The 20,294-nt window shown below is 38.7% G+C and overlaps 1 protein-coding gene across 2 annotated transcripts in view; it reads right to left on the reverse strand.

Annotated features, from left to right (window-relative positions):
* Positions 1 to 275: 275 nt before the first annotated feature.
* The window catches only part of SEC23IP (SEC23 interacting protein), a 44,607-nt gene continuing 24,588 nt past the window's right edge, over positions 276 to 20,294 (reverse strand). Inside the window, exons 13-19 of one of the 2 annotated variants that reach the window (XM_059899161.1) lie at positions 17,191 to 17,382; positions 13,729 to 13,884; positions 12,910 to 13,012; positions 11,560 to 11,745; positions 10,712 to 10,871; positions 9,767 to 9,868; positions 276 to 1,798 (exon numbers count right to left, since the gene is read on the reverse strand). In XM_059899161.1, coding sequence (XP_059755144.1) covers positions 9,787 to 9,868; positions 10,712 to 10,871; positions 11,560 to 11,745; positions 12,910 to 13,012; positions 13,729 to 13,884; positions 17,191 to 17,382 — 879 coding nt within the window. In that variant the 3' untranslated portion in view covers positions 276 to 1,798; positions 9,767 to 9,786. Of the gene's footprint in view, positions 1,799 to 9,766; positions 9,869 to 10,711; positions 10,875 to 11,559; positions 11,746 to 12,909; positions 13,013 to 13,728; positions 13,885 to 17,190; positions 17,383 to 20,294 lie in introns of both variants that reach the window. The other variant, XM_059899159.1, reaches the window with a different exon arrangement.

Consider the following 20,294-nt stretch of genomic DNA (forward strand, 5'->3'; position numbering starts at 1 on the left):
GTGAACAGTACGCTAATAAATACAGACTCTGCCCTCAGACCTATTACTGTTTTGGCTTTGGTTTTGTTTTTTTTCAGAAATTGAAGAGTGATATAAACTCTGTCCACAGCAGAGTTACCCTCTAAAATTCTATTTTATATTTTCCCAGGTGTTAAAATCACAAGATTCCTAAAACTGAGCTGGTACACATTTCTACTATGGACACTGGTTCAAGTGTTTCTTCCCCTCTGCCCAATATTCAGAGGATACAGGCTGAATAATACAGACAAAACCAGTTGTAAGTTGAAAAATCAAACTGGATTTTATTAAAATATACATAAATAACCCTTATTTTTCTTTATTTCATCAGTTTGGGGAAGTTAAGAGGAAATTAAGTGAGAGGTAATAGCACTGGTGTAGAGAAATGAAGGCCAAAAGGGAGTCAGTGAAACTGTGTTCTAGCCCAGATCTGCCACCCAGCAGCCTGAGAAAGGCATTTAGTGTTGTGTCCTCGGCTGCATAATGAGGTGGTTGGAATATATGCTGTCTGGGGTCACCTGCAGCTCAAAAACTCTACTGTCCTAATTCTGCCCTAATTATTAGGAGCAAATGCTATAGTTATGTATTAACTACAGAGCAGGTGTTCACAATGAAAAGTAAATGACCACTGAACTCACAGGAATACTTTTAAGGAAGACAAGAAGAATACAGACGTTTTCTGCTTTAAAAAAATGCATTGATGTTACTGTTTTATTCACACTAACTAGAATATATACACAAAAAATGTGTATCATATGTGGCTTTCAAAAAATTCTATGTTCCATGAGAACTATGTAAACAGTGTAAAATGTTCCTACTGCATAACAAAAGAAAATCAGCATTCCCACGTAGTATTAGGAAAATATTTAGATAATTTGAAGTTACAGTAAAACAAAGTAAAATATCACAGAACAGTCTTTTCATGAAATAGAGTTATAGTCTAAAAGCCAATACAGTTCATACTTTCAAATACTTTGGTAGAAGTGAAATTAATACAAAGCAAAAAAACCAAAATCCAAAAAAATTCTACTGTGGTTCTCATATTGATTGGAACTTTAGCAATGAGGCAACTGCACAGCTACCTTAGATGACAAAATGGAAAAACTTCTCGTTTGCTCCCCACTGCTGGTGGCAATGAAGCTGGGAGAGCACTTCACAAGACTTCTGTGACGTGTGGAGTATCTCACTTCCTTCCACAGCTCTGCTCTCAGCAACAGCCTGGAAGGCTTCTTAAAGACCGCAGTTCAGCTTGGAATAGAAGTGATCTTGGTTACTTCCGCTAACAGATACAAATGACCCCGCATTAAAGCAGCTCAGAACTATAATTCACATTTAAAGTAGAACATAAGTTTTTTAAAAACTGTATTATTATAGTTTCTCAAGAAGTCCATAGACCATACTACATTAATAAAAAAAAAAAGCAAGTTGAATAGCCCACTGACAATAGTTTTTTAAGAAACAGAAACAACCGTCTGCATGCTACAAATATTTCTTCATTGATATCACATATTACTTTGACCATTTTACAACTAAACTGATCTGAGGAGTTTTTAACTGCATCATTTTAATAATTTCTTTTTCTCATCTATACAGTCCAAATGTGGTACTGATTTATTTCATTGTCTTTTTGTTCTGTATGTTTTCTTTTAAATGAAGCCCTACATCTGAGAATTACAGCAGAGTAACTGTCGGTGAATCACGTTTCTGTCAGCCATCACAGGAGCAGACTGGGGATGTCCTCTGAGGATTTTCTCAGCAATGTAATTTATACTGCAACTTTCTGTAAAGACAAGAATGTCTTTAAAAGAAGAAAAAGAATCCTCGGTCAGCTTTACAAACTTATAGTAATAACACAATAACGCACTGTCGTTCCTTTCTGAAGTAAAAGAACAAACACACTGTCAAGTGCCAAACAAACACTGCAAACTGCGTCTGAAGAACAGCCTGTGAGCACAAGTCCTCAGACAGGCCTTCTGGAGGGATGAAAGGGCATCAGGGAGTGTTTGGTGAGATAAACTAGCTGATAACCTTCATAACAAAATGAGTATAGAAAATAAAAGACAAAATATAAAGTGAATTATCTGTTGGGTTAATTTGAGGCTTTTTAAAGAACAATCCTAAAAAGGGTTAAAGGGCAGAAAAAAATTATTCAGCACAATTGTCTATGCTTGGGCTTCCCTGGTGGCACAGTGGTTGAGAATCTGCCTGCCAATGCAGGGGACACGGGTTCGAGCCCTGGTCTGGGAAGATCCCACGTGCCGCGGAGCACCTAGGCCCGTGAGCCACAACTACTGAGCCTGCGCGTCTGGAGCCTGTGCTCCGCAACAAGAGAGGCCGCGATAGTGAGAGGCCCGCGCACCGCGATGAAGAGTGGCCCCCACTTGCCGCAACCAGAGAAAGCCCTCGCACAGAAACGAAGACACAACACAGCCATAAATAAATAAATAAATAAATAAATAAATAAATAAATAAATAAATAAATAAATAAATAAATAAAATTAAAAAAGAAAAAGTCTATGCTTGAATGAACCAAGTATAGAAGGATTGTTAATATTTTAAATTAATTATTTTATAGTACCAGCGTAACATTGGGAACTAACTACTTGCCTAAATTTTACAACCACGTATACGAAGTAAAACAATTACAGTGAACAAATCATGTGTGAAATGAAAGGTTCTTAATTTTTCATATCAGATGTATCACAATCCCAGGACTACTATTGTTTGGACTTTGTTTTGCTTTGTTTTGTGCAGAGAGAATGTCAGGGGAACTTAAATCATTTCAAAATTCATTTGGAATAATAGCCAAGAACATAGTATACCAAGAACTTGCACTGCCAGATATTAAAAACTTTCACTGATTCTAAGACAGCATCAATTGTAAGATGCAATATTGTTTTATGTACCATGCAAAGAAAAGATGTCCAGGGTATGAAATCTAAAAGGAGACAGAGACCCTCGCAAAAAGTGGGGATACCAAATGGCAACAGCCTCAATGAGGGGTAAAAAAAAAAAATAACAACGCTTCCTCCAGAAGAGAAGACAAAGAAGCCTGCATACCACTTCCTTGACAATAGGAAGAGGGGGAAATAATTCCTTGATATTTGCACTGGTACCTCCACCCCAACCTGCCTACAAATTTTGTGCTCTGAGTTCACACTACCATCAAAGGCCAAGAAAATCTCAAGCAGAGAAATTAGCTTCAACAGATTCAGACTGGTAGTGCCCCCAAGTGACTAGCAGAAGAAAACTCAAACCCTCTCAGGGAGAACTCAACTTCCATTAAGGCAACAGCTGATTTTTAAGATGCATTCCATACTTAAAGATGCTAAAATGTGGAAAATACATAATATGAAATCAGATAAATCAGTTATTTATCTGGTAGGCAGATAAATAACTCAACAGAAGAGATGTCAGAAAGCCAAGAAAACAAATATTGGGCATATGATAAAAAAAATGTCAAACAATAGCACATGATAAAAACATAAAGCCAATGACAAAAGGGTACACTGTTCAACATATGGCACAGGCAAAAAAAATTAACTATTTAAGAAAAAAGTTAAATCCCTCTCTAAACCATATCCTTCTAACCTATAAAGTTAGATGAAAAAACAAAACCATATAAGAACTAAAAGAGAATAAATATAATTATCTAAGTAATAATTAATCTTAAAAGACTGGCCTACATATTTTTAAACATGCTCCCCACCCCACCCCTCAAGAATCCAAAGCATAAAAATAAAAGGCAAATGTCAAACTGGAAAAAAAATTTGCAATGACCAAAGGTCAATACTCTTAACTGTCATAATTATAAATCAACCAGAAACAGAAATATCCCACCCCACACTGCCAGAAAAATGCACAAAGGTCAAAAACTGGCAACTGGGACTTCCCTGGTGGCGCAGTGGTTAAGAATCCGCCTGCCAATGCAGGAGACACGGGTTCGAGCCCTGGTCCGGGAAGATCCCACATGCCGCGGAACAACTAAGCCCGTGTGCCACAACTACTGAGCCTGTGCTCTGGAGCCCGTGAGCCACAACTACTGAGCCTGTATGCCACAACTACTGAAGCCCATGTGCCTAGAGCCCGTGCTCCGCAACAAGAGAAGCCACCGCAATGAGAAGCCCGCGCACCGCAACGAAGAGTCGCCCCCGCTCACCACAACTAGAGAAAGCCCCCGCGCAGCAACAAAGACCCAACGCAGCCAAAAATAAATATAAAATAATAAATAAATTAAAAAAACAAAACAAAACAAAAAAAACCTGGCAACTGACAAAAGAAGAAATGGCCAATTAAATACATTAAACATGCTCAATTTCACTAGTAATAGAAATGCAAAATAAAACAATGATATAATTTCTAGCTATCAAATTAGCAAAACTTTAAAAAAAAACAGTAATACCCAGTGTGGGCAAAAGGGTGCAGCACTTATATGTATGGCACATATATGGATGGCCGCTATGAAACTTCAGCAACCTTCCTGAAATGCAACTTTACAACAAATACAGATCAAAATCCTTTTAAAAATGTTGACTATCCTTAGATCTAACAATGCTACGTCTAGGAATTTATGTCAAGCAAACAGTCAGAGGTGTGCAGAAAGTATGTATAACTACATGTCAGAATTATTTATAACAGTGAAAAGTTGGAAAATCACCTAAATGTGCAACAGTGGTAGATAAATTAAGGATTTTAATAAATAGAACTATAAAATGAAATATAATGCAACTATTAAATATCCATGTATCTCTGAAGCACTGTTCATACTAGTAAAAGATTAGATAACCTATATGCCCATCAGTAAGGGATGGTTAAACAAATTACGGTGTAACAGTCAATGGAATACTACACAATTACTGAAAAGAATAAGGCGGCTCTTTTGTTCTGATATATATTCTTTCTGCCTGAGATGATCTTCCTCTCCCAGATATCCACCTAGCTCACTTGCTCAAATGACATTCTATCAGTGAGCATGTCCCTTGCCATTTTATATACAACAGCAACTTGTTCCCATCCCAAATGCACTCCCTCTCGCCCTTTTCCTGCTGCTCTATTTTTAACCATACGGCACACTTCCATTGTTTATTTACGGTCTGTCCTCCCCCAGAGGAAAGAAGATCCTTGAGGGCAGAGACTGTTTGGTCCACTGCTGTGAACCCCGGGGCCTAGACACTAGTACCTGGCACTTAGTAAGTAAGGTGCTCAGCAAATGATGCATGGATGATGGGTGGATGGATGGATGGGTGGATGGATATGGGAAAATCTCAAAGATACAAACATAAGAAGCGTGTCTTATTTTGCTAGTATTTGTCTTTTAAAAAGGAAAAAAATCATGTATGTGTTAGCAGATGTCTGGAAGGATACACAAAACTTGGAACGCTGGTTGCCTCTGGGCAGGGACACTGGGGAAGAAGTGTAAGAGCGAGAGCCCTCTCTTCTGTCACTTCTAAAAGGTAAACCAGGGACTTCCCAGGTGTTCCAGTGGGTAAAACTCCACACTCCCAATGCAGGGGGCCCGGGTTCGATCCCTGGTGGGGAAACTAGATCCCGCCTGCATGCCGCAACTAAGAGTCCGCGTGCTGCAACTAAGACTCAGCGCAGCCTAAATAAATAAATAAATAAATAAATATATTTTAAAAAAAAAAGGAAAAGTCTCTTCCTAAAAAATAAATAAATAAAAGCTGAACCAACTGTATGTATAAGCCACTCAGAAAAACAAATAAAAATGGTAAATACACACACCCATGTTGTAGGCTGAGGTGGAAAAACTATACAATATACTCGCAAGTGGAAAAAAACAGCCTACAAAATAGCAAATAATATGAAATACACCGATGAGGTGGATGGACCTAGAGACTGTCATACAGAGTGAAGTAAGTCAGAAAGAGAAAAACAAATACCATATGCTAACACATATATATGGAATCTAAAAAAAGAAAAATGGTTCTGAAGAACCTAGGGGCAGGACAGGAATAGAGAATGGACTTGAAGACACAGGGCGGGGGAAGGGTAAGCTGGGACGAAGTGAGAGAGTTGCATGGACATATGTACACTACCAAATGTAACACAGATAGCTAGTAGGAAGCAGCCGCATAGCACAGGGAGATCAGCTCCGTGCTTTGTGACCACCTAGAGGGGTGGGATAGGGAGGGTGGGAGGGAGACGCAAGAGGGAGGAGATATGGGGATATATGTATATGTATAGCTGATTCACTTTGTTATAAAGCAGAAACTAACACAACGTTGTAAAGCAATTATACTCCAATAAAGATGTTAAAAAATATATATATATGAAAAAAAATATATATATATATGAAATACACCGAGACTTAGAAAAAGCTTAGAAGGATTAACATCTAACACTTTCAGTTAGCGAGATTATAGGTGATTTCTGCTGCTGCTTTTTTACATTTTTCTAAAGTTTCTGTATGAGGCACTATCGTTTTATAATTTTTTAATGGTTTCTGAAGCACACAGAGCACTTGTTTAGCAGAGGGTCGCAGCGCCCAGATCCCATGGCACAGTGACTCCCTCCTCACTTTGCGTCTCCCATCCCAACCTCTGGGTCACCCACTGGGAAACTCCTCACTCCTGTGATTCTCCGACCTCATCCTGCACTGACCTCTCGCTTTTTTCGGTCTCTATCACCTCCCTTAGCTCCCTTGTCTTTCTCCTCCTGTCTTAGTCACCTGGCAAAACCCTAATCTAGTAAACCCAGTTATCTCTTACTGTGCACCTCAACCAAGCAGCAGCACATGGCCAGAGAAAAGTCATGCGATCGTGCTAACTGTACTCACTTCAAATTTATGACCAAAATATCGAATGGGCACTCAAGCCTGCAATGCAATCGCACCACACTCTGCTGGCAAATTCCCTTTCCCCACACTCTGAGGTGAGTGTTCTTCTGCTCCCCTCTCTCCTCCCGTCTCCCACAGCCCTTGACCGAGACCTTACTCTCACACACTTAGGACAGGAGGCCAGAGAACGCCGGTCTACCCACCACCACCGTTACCCACTACCCATGCTGTGCCCTCACTCTCGGCCTTCCTCCGGTCCCATGGAAGAGGCAGCCCTGCTCTTTTTCTAAGACAAAACGCTTCGATTTGCCCCGGCCCTATCCCCCATTGACTTTTCAAGTATTTCCTCCAATAATATCCCCTTTAGCTCTTGCATTATCAACTTCTCCCTCAATATTGGATCACTGTCGTTAGCAAACAAACACACCTGAATATCATAAAATGTCCCTGTCTTATTTCTGTTAACCTTCACAGCAAAACTCGTTCCTCTGATCCCTTACCTCTCCTCAGCCCACTGAACCTCTGCCATGATCTTAAAACAGCTTTGCTCAAGGTCACCAATGACGTCCTATGTCCTCTTCAAGCCAGTGGCCAATTCTTGGTCCTCCTCTTACTTGACCCCTCAGTGGCATTTCACATGGCTGACTGCCCTCTCCTTGAAACAATCGTCTCTCAGCTTCCCTGAGACCACAAGTCCCTGGATTTTCTTTCACTTCACAGACTTCTCTCTTCTCCACTGACACACTCCTAGGTGACCTCATCCAGTTTCTGGTTTCAGATGGCCAAGTATGTGCTGATGATTCTAAGGTTATTATTATCTTCAGACTAACATCATCAACTACCAACTCTCCATCCCCACAACCCCCAAAACCCTGCTCCCCCCACAAGCCTTCCCAGGAAAAGGTACCAGCAACCACTCAGTTGCTCACATCAAAATCCTAAGGGCCATCCTTAACTCTTCTTTCCCGCACTCCCCAGAGTGAACTCATCTGTAAGTCCTGGACATCGCTACCCCCGCACTAGGCCTGAGTTCAGTCACCTTTCGCCATCCCTATCACTACAACCCTAATCGGAGTCACCACCAGCCTCTTCACTGTTGTCCCTCCATCCCTGCCCAACAGTCCACCCTCCACCCAGCACCAAAAGCAATCTTTCTAAAGTATAAACCAAATTATGTCACTCCTCTTCTTAGAAACGCCCAATGTTTCCATTACGCTTAGAATAAAACGTAAACGTCCTACCAGATCCCTCGTAGTCAGGCCCACCTACCTCCCTCCTCTTCTCCCCTCTAGCTACACGGGTCTGCTCTCTGTCCCTCAAACACAACACATCGGCTCCCATCTCATGGCCCTGGCAACTGCTCTTCTTTCTGCCTGGACTGTTCTCCCCGTATCTCCAGGTGTCCACCTCCTTCTCATCATTCAAATTTCAACTCACATATCATCAGCTTGGCAAGGCCTTCCCTGGAAGCACCCCCAGTCACTCTCAACCTCTTTCTATTTTGTCTTTTCCACAGAACCTATCAATAGCTGACATTTACTTGTGAATTAGAGTACAGGCTTACTGTAATCTCCTCCCCGCAGAAGACAATTTCCTTAAAGGTGAGAATGCAACCTCATTTAGCACTTATCCCCAGGTTGAAAACTGGCGTCTGGCACATAGTCGGTGCTGAATAAATATCTGTCAGCCAACTGAATGACTATTTCATAATTGAAAATCTGGACTGAGGTAACTCTTGACATTACATTTAGTTTATTTTAATATTATAATATCAGAAATGCTAAGAACTGATAAAACTGTATCAAAAGTCTGATTACAAAATGGCCTTTTATACCTCTTACCTACTCTGTTAAGGTTTTCTAATACACATTAGGAAATGACCTAAATGTCCATGAACAGGAAGCTGGCTAAATATGATGGGGCATAGCCATACAATGGATTCCTATGTAGCCATTAAAGAGAACAAAAAAGATCTACACAAGTTACTATGCAAGCTGTATGGCTGATCGACAACATCAAGTTGCAGAACAATATAGTCAATGAGATCCCTCTGTTTTGACATGAACACATATTTGATTGGACATGCACAGGAAAATTTCTCTAAGAAAATCCTACTAAAAGTGGTTACCTCTCCAAAATAAGAAGGTGAAGACTGAACTTATCATTTATGATTAAAAAACCAAAAAGTGCCAGGAACTACTTTTGATTTCAGCAATTGAGAGCTCACCACTTTGCATTTCACTCTTTCAAAGGTTATAAAAGTTCTAACATTTTAAAAAACACATTACCTATTTTTTAAAGTGATGTATAATCTAGTGAGGAAAAACTGGCGTCAGGTGTCTCAGGAGAACAGTCAGGTTACAGAGTGTGGCCAACTTACAGGTTGGTTTATGCATTATAGGTTTAACCCCCTTCTCTATTCCTTCCCTCGATAATGACTGGGAATGTTTAAAATAAAACTTTTACAACCTTTCAAGCAGTTTGGGGTTCAGCGGGGACATGGGACATGTGACACAGGCTTAGTCAACAGGCGTGAGTAAATTTTTACAGATGCTTCTGTTTTCCTAATTAAGATAGATAAGATATAACTAATACTACCCTTTCTCACCTTCTTCATGCCCCGAACACAGATGTGATATCTAGAACTATGGGAGCTATCTAATAACTACAAGGCAACAAGAGCCAACAGGCAGGTGAAAAGATGCAAACGATCTAGTGACATCATTCAATAGATGAACCCTTCCTGTTATATAAGAAAAATAAACCTCTATTTTTTTAAGGTATTGTGAGTTTGGTTCCTTAATGTCTCTATTCTGAATTTAAAAAAAAGAAAGAAAGAAAAACACTTAGAGGAAACAGAAAAAAGAAAAATTTATAGTCAACATCAACTCCATAAAAGAGGCTTCAGAATGAAACATTCAGAATTTATACGCACAATAAAGATAAACTCACACGGTGAAGCTGAAGTCCAATCAATGCTGGGGCTGTTCTGGACTAATGCTCATTGTTCGATAAATTTCTTTAAGTAATAACAGGGCAGTATCTTCAGATTCCCTATTAAAAAGAAAAGCACATTTACTTAAGAGATAATTAGAAATTAACCTCTAGGACTTCCCTGGTGGTGCAGTGGTTAAGAATCCGCCTGCCAATGCAGGGGACACAGGTTTGAGCCCTGGTCCGGGAAGATCCCACAGGCTGTGGATCAACTCAGCCCGTGCACCACAACTACTGAGCCTGCGCTCTAGAGCCCGCGAGCCACAACTACTGGGGCCGCATGCCACAACTACTGAAGCCCGCGTGCCTAGAGCCCGTGCTCTGCAACAAGAGAAGCCACCACAATGAGAAGCCCACGCACCCCAACGAAGAGTAGCCCCTGCTCTCCACAGCTAGAGAAAGCCCGCACGCAGCAATGAAGATGCAGCCAAAAATAAATTAATTAATTAAAAAAAAAAAGAAATTAACCTCTATGCATAAAGGTAGAGAATGCAGCTTTGGTTCTATTCAATTCTCCCTAAGAAGGGCAAATGAAAATAAAGTAGTGTAATCTCAGAGCTGTCCTTAAAAACTGGATGAATACCAATCAGCTCCAAAATAGCTGTGCTGCAGTTCTCCTTGGTGACGGAGGATACACAAAAGGATGGCTTTCAAAGTCCCTACCATTCCCATTCTGTGAAAGGCATCCCTGCAAAAACAGTGGGCAAGTACCAAAGGCCTTTGGTCAAAGGCAGATGACATGCTGCCATCTTGTGGATAACTAAACTAAAGGGGGAAAATACTGATTTTGAATATATGGGCATTCAAATTGCAAATGGTAAATCAGCAAGAACCTCACTAAAACTGCTGTATGTGCTGCAACGTAAAGGCCACATGAATGTTATCAAAGATGAAGATACTTACCAATAGCATAAGTGACTCTGAAGAGCGAAAAGATATTCATTAAAACTCTCTATTGGCTTTTCTTGAAGAACATAGTCAATTCGGCGGCCTCCGTTTAACATTCCAACCTTTCCTAAGTAGTCCTCATCCTTGGAAAAATCTGGACTTTCAACAGTCTTTTCTGCTAGGATTTAAACCATTTCAATATCAAAGTCAATCACTTAATCATTATCCTTTGACTTTAGCTGACCTTCTGGGCTCAAGAGAATATTGCTTGACACACGTAGCAACCTGGGGAACTACCAGGCTCACTTCCCATTCCTCCAAAGAGCCAGGGGAAGAGGGGCTGGTTCCCCAAGAGAGAGGAGAAAGAGCCAACGAGCCGACAGAAGTTTTGAAGAAAAGGGGTGAGAGAGCGTTGTAGAAAGAAAGGAAATAGAATTAGAATCTGAAAGAATCAAAAACATCACGGCACAATGACCTGACATTGCGTGTACAGTCTACAACGACACAGTACAGTCAGACACAGTACCAGGAGAACATTTCTCACAGGGGGTCATTCAGATGCCTGAATACTAACTTAGTTCTCAACTCTGACATTCCACTCTGGCCTTATCAATCTCAACAAAATTTTAAGCCTGCAGAGTAAAAAGTTCAGCAACTATGAGCCCAAAACCTAGTAAAAAAAAAAAAAAAAAGGATGACACGCATTTTGAAGTACAGTTTATCCTAACTGACTTTCCTTTATAGGAAGAGCCTCTACATTTCAACAAAAAAGACTACAATGGACAACCATCATCAAATAATTTATGTGTGCTATGTTCACAAATAATATTTGTACTGGAAAATGCCTCAAAAGTCAAATTTACCTTCAACTACTTGCTTTTCTTCTTCTTCTTTGATTTGATTGGCTACCTTCTCCAATTCTTCTTGCAGCTGAGTTGAAGAGGTATGAGCACGGGCAAACTCATTTAATGTCTGCCAAGCACTTTTCAGAGAGCTAATGAAACCCTGCTTCAAATCAGATCCCATACGAGAGAGACTTTCTTTCAACTCTAAAGAGATTAAGATGACATATCAAGTTATTAGTTACTGGGTTAAATTCTGCACCACAAAAATTAAAACAAAAGTTATACTATTCTCAGACAGGATAAGACCTCTTACTCTTCTCTTAAATGTCAAATACATGGAGTTTCTCAGCCAAGAACTTCCAACGTGTTAAAATGTTTTGAGGAGTCTTATTCTGTTTTTTTTTTTAACAACTAAACTTGATCCAGCCTAAACCTATACATTTCCTCTCTCCAAAAAAAAAAGGAGTTCAAATACCATAAAAATGTAATAAGCACATTTATGTGCTTTTTTTTTTTTTTTTACTCTAAGTTAAAATATGGGCCCACAAGATTAAAAAGATGGTTGTTTTTCTAATACATATTGGTGAAATGGTTTTGAGAATTTGAGGTTCTGATATAACCACAATTTAAACTTCTAATTTAAAAATGAAGAAACTCCTGCCCCTTCACCTTTTCTGCTTTTGTCTAACAAAAAATATATGAATTCATAGTCTTAGAGTATCAAATTTCTCACCTAACTTCAAAAGAGTTAATTGTGTTTATAAAGCATGGTGCAACGTTAAAAAAAAAGAAAAATATTTTAAATAAGAGGGCATGATCACTGTTCCTTCTTTTAAACCTATGGATAAGAAGTACTATACACCATCAGTAGACATAAAAGAAACCTAAACCCTACCTGGAATTATTATCAATCCATTTTGTTTAATGAATTTTTTTAATAGGAAAAGTCTGTTTAGTTAGCAAGGAAAAAACAGCTCGCTTGACTTATCATCAAATTTTTATTTCTTGATGGTTTGGTCATTAGTTCAAAAGTTACTTTGCTTCCCAATTCCAAAAACTATAACCAAATTCTATCAAAATCATGCACCTCATCACTTTATTACCAACTTTCCCCATTCCTTATTATGTCAACAATTAGAATGTTATCAAGGAGAAATCATTAAGGAGAAGGAACTCATTCATAACTTTACAGCTCCTGCAAATAATTAGTAAACATGTTCTGAACAATGCAGGCATTTAAATAAATAAGAACTTAGTGTTAAAATTTTCATAACTCATTACAAATGACAGGAAGGACACAATTCATTACAAATGACAGATTACAAAATGACAGGAAGGAAACAAGTTTTTATAGTATTTGCTTTTTACCTAAATGAAGTCTTTTTCTGCCTTTGTGATGTGGAATGAGAACTGCTTTTAGGTCCAGATCTGGTACAATCATAGGTTCTAATCTATATGCCACTGGATCAAGCTATAAATACAAGAATTAGAAATCTATGAAAAGCTGTTTTGAGTTATATATCTTAGTTGAGTGAGAAAACAGGTATCTGGCAAACCAGAGATTTTGATTTTCTTTTCACACCTTATTCAAATACTGGTAATTATAAGAAGACTTTCAAGTTTGTGGGTAAAATTACTTGGCAAGCAAAGCAAGAAAATTATTTCCTTGAACAAAGGCTTTTTGATAGAAAAGTTTATCGGAAAGTATCAGACTGTATTTTTTAGGTCAGAGAGCTGAGTTGTACAAAATCAAAATTAGTATTAATTCCTAAGAAATAAGAATCTGAGACTCTATTAGGATAAAGAGGACTGGTGCTTCGTCTTCTTCAAAATAGAAGTAAATGGGGCTTCCCTGGTGGTGCAGTGGTTGAGAATCTGCCTGCCAATGCAGGGGACACGGGTTCGAGCCCTGGTCTGGGAAGATACCATATGCCACGGAGCAAATGGGCCCGTGAGCCACAACTACTGAGCCTGCGCGTCTGGAGCCTGTGCTCCGCAACAAGAGGCCACGACAGTGAGAGGCCTGCGCACCGCGATTAAGAGTGGCCCCCACTTGCCGCAACTAGAGAAAGCCCTCGCGCAGAAACGAAGACCCAACACGCCCAAAAAATAAATAAATAAATAAATAAATAAATAAAGTTACATCTGTTTAAAAAAAAAAAATAGAAGTAAATGCAGTTCACTCACTGGGTGATAAATATTGAAGAATCCTTTGCAGGTAGGAAGCCTGTAGTTCTCATCTATCCTGTCCACTCCTCGAATAGTGAGAAACATACCAATTGGAGATCCCAAGGCAAAGAAAATCTCTGGTTCAAAGTCTAAGGAGTTGTAAACAACAGAAACCTAGAAAGGATCAGAAAACAATGACAGATGGTCATTCCAAAGTCATGTAATGCAAAATTCAAAAGTTCAAACTGGAAGTGCACTTAATTAAAAGCATCCCAATACAGATGACACCCCTCCAGGTGTGGCTTACAGTGCTGACAACCACTGCCACGGACGCTGCTGCTAGCTGAAAGGGACCAAAACATGTCCTTTTGAAATCTTTACATACTAATACATCCTCTGACTATACTTTTACTTACTGTATACAGAAGTAAGTAAGATGTAAGTAAAAAGCATAAAATATATAGTGTACGGAAGTATTAGATTTATTTTAGTTATAAATGTGGTCAAAACTACAGATTCTAGAATCAAACTGCCTGGGTTTGAATCCTGACTCCACTCCTCACTGTGTGACTGACCTTGGGAAAGTTTCTTAACCTCTCTTGCCTCCACCTCAGTTTCCTCATCTATAAAATGGGGATCATAACAATGCCAAACTCATAATGTGGTTGAAAAATAAATAACCTAATCCACATAAAGTGCTTAGCATATTTTAAGCATCCAATGACCGTTACTTCCATTATAACTACCATCCTCATTCATTAGACATGTTTCTTTCCATCAGAAATGTAATTTATCCCAAAAGAGCTCTTGTTTGGGGGAAACCTCTCAGTTCACTGGGAACTGCCTAGAGTGAGAGAAGTCACCCACATTCGGACAGCACTCTATAATTTACAAAGCTCTTTTGTTTGTTGCTCAGTGACAGAATACGAGTCTTCATCATTTTAGTACCCTGAGAATGAAGAACAATGAATGGCATAATCCAAGTGCGTGACAGAGGTCCACTGAGAGCAAAGGGCATGGCAGGAACCCTCGTGCCCGCTTATCAGACGAAGACAGTGAAGCCCAAATAGGTGATGTCACTTACCTAGGAGCACACAGTGAGTGGCACAATGAGGATTTCTAACTCCAAAACCAATGCTCTTTCTACAACTAGGCTGCCCTTCTAACAAAGTCTAGACTTCACATCCCTTTGTTTGCCCTTATATTTGCAAATTCAATAGTTTCTGCTACTGATGAGGGCCACAAAATACTCTCAAGATTATGTATCTTTCCCCAGTTCCAGAAAAAAAAAAAGAGAAGAAGAAAAAACAAAGTTAAAAAAAATTATAAACTGGAAAAAATATTTACATCAAGGGGCCAATATCCTTAATATATAAATTCTTAACTATCAGTAAGAGAAAAGCAACCCAATAGAAAAATAGGTAAACCAGCACCTCACACACACACACAAAAGCCTAAAAAATAAGTGATAAAACATCTAACCTCTCTAGTGCTCAAAGAAATAGAGTAAGATACAGTTGTCAAAGATATAAATGAAATACTAAAAAAAAAATTAAAATCTATTTTCATGTAAAAAATTATTTCTTTAGAAGAAGTTACACAAGTAAGAATACTACATATTTTTAAAGGAAAATGATAATATCAGTACTAGTGAGGGAGAGGAGAGACAGGCAGTCTTATAAACTGCCAGTCGGAGTACAAACTGGCACAACCTTTCCAGGGGCAAGTAGCAATAACTATTAACATTCTCATGTGCACGTCCTTTGGCCCAGCTATAAATACTTCCAGTTATTTAACTGAAAGAAAGAATAAAAAATGTACACAGAAAATTGGTTTAAAACTGTTTATCACTGGATTGCTTAAAAGAATGAAAAATTGCCTACATGTCCAACATTATGGGTTGAATGTGTTCCCTCCAAAAGAGAAATGTACCAGTACCTCAGACCTTACTTGGAAATAGGGTCTTTACAGCATTACAGTGGGCCCTAAATCCAATATGACTGGTGTTATTATAAAAAGGAGAAATTTGGACACAGAGACAGGCATGCACAGGAAAGATGATGTAAAGGCAAAGGGAGTCTGCCACGTGAAGACGGAGGATTGGAGTGATGCACACAGAAGCCAAAGGACGCTAACAACTGCCGTTAAACCAACAGAAGCTAGAAAGAGGCAAGGAAGGATGCCTCTATGGGTTTCAGAGGGAGAAGGCCCTGCTGACACCTCAGTCGTGGAACTGTGAGACAGTAAGTTTCTGGTGTTTAAGACCACCCAGTCTGTGATACTTTGTTATGGCAGCCTATTATAAAATAAGCTTTGTGTTAGATGATTTTGCCCAACTATAGACTAATGTTAAGTGTTCTGAGCACGTTAAAGGTAGGTGAGGTTAAGCTATGATGTTGGGTAGGTTAGGTATATTAAATGCATTTTTGACTTTGGATATTTTCAATTTACAATAGGTTTATCAGGACATAACCCCATCGTAAGTCAAGGAAGATATGTATAATGTTCTAGTATTTCCCATTTTTCTTAAAATATATATGTAAATATATGCTCAAATAAAAGTCTAGAAGGACTTGTTCAAACTGCTGATGGTGATTAGTCAACTACTAATCACAGTAGTCACAGACAACTACTGAGTCTGTGCTCTAGGGCCCGTGTGCCACAACTACTGAAGCCCGTGTGCCTACAGCCCGTGCTCTGCAACAACAGAAGCCACCGCAATAAGCCTGCGCACTGCAACGAAGAGTAGCTCCCGCTCGCCACAACTAGAGAAAACCCAAGCGCAGCAACGAAGACCCAACGCAGCCTAAATTAAATAGATAGATAGATAGATAAATAAATAAATAAATAAAATGCAAATTTTATGAATGAGTTAGGCTTAAAAGCTTGAACAGGCTATAGCAAACATCCAATAACATTTCCTGCCTTCTTTAAATCAGTCATGAACTCACTTAAGAGAATGGAACCATATAAACAACTATAAATATACTGAAAGTAATATTGTCTAAAAAGATTTTAATACTTTTAAGCCATTGAGAAACAATATATCATTAAATGCAGCATTATCAACTACTTGGTAGGTTTTTACAGGAATATTTCCCCCAGGGAAGAATTATGAGTAATAAAAAACATAAGTTGAGGGAATGTAGCAAGCACCTCTCACAGAAGTTTAAGTATATTCTGAAAATAATTTTCTAACTATCACCACTTCTGTTGCTAGTGGCTGAGACACTAATGCTATAAAATTATGAGGGGTGAAAAAAATTGAATAAGGACAATTTCAAACTGAGGGACATTCAGTCCCTCATTTCGAACATTATGAAAGAAGCATACAATTTTTATTAAGAGAAAATCAGTTTTCTCCCCCCAACCAAAAAAAACCTGTTGAATAAATATTTAAAGAATCTAAAGCTAACCCAAATAATACAGATATGTGATTCCAACATAAAATACATGGCCCAAGTCAATATGTTAACTTACCTGTCCAGTGCCAACTTCAAAAGACTCATAATCAACGTGCACAGAAGAAACGTAAACTCCGAGTGGGAGTTTCCTCTTGGACTCAGATTCTGAGGGAGAAGAAGCCATTTCTTTAGCTTTCTGAACACTTTCCTCTTGTCCTTTTGTCGAAGCAGCCATCACTGCCTTCTTTTCTGATGCTTTTTTCTGTTCCTGTGAAATACCAAATTTTCGTAATAGAACTGAGGGAAAAAAAGTTATCAGCTATCCCTACGATATATCAATATTAAGGAATGATTAGTAATTTCTTAGGCATAATAATGGTACTGTGGTTATTAGGGAAATGTCTTTTTAGAGATACATACTAAATATTTAAGGAAAAAAATACCATGATGTCTATAATCTACTTTAAAATTCTTAAGAAAAAGAAAATTAAGAACAAAAGCAAAATGTGGCAAAACAGCTACAGCTAAATCTAAATATTAGCTATTAGTATACTCTTTGCTCTCCACTTTTCTATATAATTTTAAATTTTACTAAAATTTTTTAAAATGCCAACTTCTTCCTTTGTGATCTCAACTTTAGCCAGATAATTTAGAAGTACTTTATATAACTGTAAAATATATACTTCCTATAAAGACATGTAACTTAAGAGAAATTTATTCATTCAACATCTTTACACCATTATGTCTACACGGAGCCACTGACAAATTTTCCTCAAAAGCATTCTGGGAAGAACAGATAAACACATTGTGGTACATTCATACAATGGAATAACTATTTAGAAATAAAAAGGAGTAAACTGCAAATAAAACAACAATTATATGAATTTCAAGAACACTATTTTGAGTAAAAGAAGCTAGATACAGAAAAGTGTACAGTGTTGGTTCCATTTATATAAACTTCTAGAACAGGCAAAACTATCCTATAGTGATCAAATTCAGAATAGTAGTTGTATGGGAGGGGGAGTGGACCAGAAAGAAGCATGAGAGAACTATCTGAGTGACAGAAATGTTCTAGTTCTTGTTTTAGCTGGTGATTACACAGGCGCAAAAATTGTCAAAACTTACTGTAGTGAATACTCAAGATCTATGCATTTCATAAATAAGAAAATCTTTGGGAGCGTCTATAGAACAGGCGTACCTCTGTAGTAATGAGATAAAATCTGCTCGTGTGGGTTTGTGATCACACCCTGATACAGCAGCAACAACGTCAGGGGAATGTGAACAACCATCATGGTGGATTCACGGGTTTCACTGGCCCTCGTTCCCCAAGCTGTGAATGACTGTGTTAAGTCTCTGTTTAAATAGCTATTGACAGGAAATTCCCTGGTGGTCCAGTGGTTAGGGCTTGGCGCTTTCACTGCCGTGGTCCTGGGTTCAATCCCTGGCTGGGGAACTAAGATCCCACAAGCCTTATGGCGCAGCCAAAAATTAAATAATTAATTAAAAAAAAAAAAACCCCAGCTACTGACAGTGCCTAAACAAATCAGCTGGCCAAATTGGTCTTGTCTATCAATAAATTCCAAATACTAGGAAACCTGGAAACAAGTCCAATTGGTTAATTCAAAGGCAATACAGAATAAAGAAAACTCTCCACCAGCCAGCTGGGAACTGATTCCACCGTTAAAGTCTTGGAAGGCTTGGTTATCTCTGCCCTTCGGAGGCACCACAAGATTAAACCTAAAACCCAAAATGAAGAACATGTTCAAGGTTCTTCAGTTTAAATTTGCTTTCTCACTTGGAAGTACCTCCCATTATCCTCATAGAACTTAGCAATCTAAATTGCTAAGAGAGCTGTCTAAACAGATCCTAAACTGTCCTACTGCGAACTGCTGTTCTGTTTCCCCTCCTAGACACATGCAGTAACTTTAAAACAAAATGAGCCAAAATACACATACTTGAGTATCAATATTCCCAGCACTAAAAATTATTCCTTTTCAAAGGAAAATGAATAAGATGGCTTACAAAGGGGAAAGAAAAGCTCAGGCCACAAATATTTGACCTCTTTATTAAAATAACAGGCTAACTAACTTTGGTTCCATTATTTCGGTTACACTAAATCAACAGGACGCACCATTTTATCTTATTATTGATCTGGCAGCACCTTGTTAACTAGGAATAACAGAGCAATCAATGGCAACACAGCTGAGAAAGTTTCATGGTTCATCCAGAGGCAATTACTTTTGAGTTTAAAAAATAAGATGACTTTATAGATTTTTTACTCCTTTCAAAACATTCTTATAATGCCATTACTTATATATCCAAGCTACTACAGGAGTCAAACCAGGCTCCTTCTAGAGATTTTTCAAGAACTATAGAATACTTTTCTACTTTTTTTCCTTTTATTTACAAAATAAAGTCAGGGACAGATGTAGGACCTGGAAACATAGCTTCTCATTTGTTCTTTTTGTGTTTTTACAGGCCTGTGCTTCACTGACGTGCACATGGAGATGAACGTGCTCACATTGGAGAACACAGCCTGGCGGAAAGGAACAACACTAGCACGCTTCCTCCTGGTTTTGGTGTGACCGCTGTGCTCGCCAGAGATGTTGCCTCTCAACTCAATCTTCATTGTCGCCTTCAGTCAACCATCAAAAACACTATTCTGTGTCTAAAATGTGTTTTGAGTTGCACCTTTCTTTTCCATTTCCTATTACACCCCTATCATCTCTCAATGAGTCACTGCATAATTACAGTGACTATGCCTGGAGATTCCTAACAGCCTCGAGCTTCATCCCCTTCCAACTCCATCCCCGCACTGTAACCAAGTGAACTCCCTAAAACACCAGCCCAGTCATGGAACTGCCCTCATTGCTCCACTGACCTACAGCAGTGGTTCTCACACCGTGTCCCCTTAGAACTGAACCAGTGGTTTACACTGCTGCTACAAATGTGGCCCAGTTCACACACACACACAAAAAATTAACATAAAATTCAAGTTGATAATAGAATTGTCTCAACTTTAAGATCTGCTCCAATTGTTTTTTTCCTTTAGTACTCCGTATCAGCCAGTAGGCCCTAGCCAACTGCAAAAGACAGCAAATATTAATGGAAAAACCAGGAAAGAATCAATATGTCTAAAAACTCACTTATTATAAGCACATTTGCTCATGGTTGAAATTT

Source organism: Balaenoptera ricei, chromosome 16 (genome assembly GCF_028023285.1).
Source record: "Balaenoptera ricei isolate mBalRic1 chromosome 16, mBalRic1.hap2, whole genome shotgun sequence".
Classification (NCBI taxonomy): Eukaryota; Metazoa; Chordata; class Mammalia; order Artiodactyla; family Balaenopteridae; genus Balaenoptera; species Balaenoptera ricei.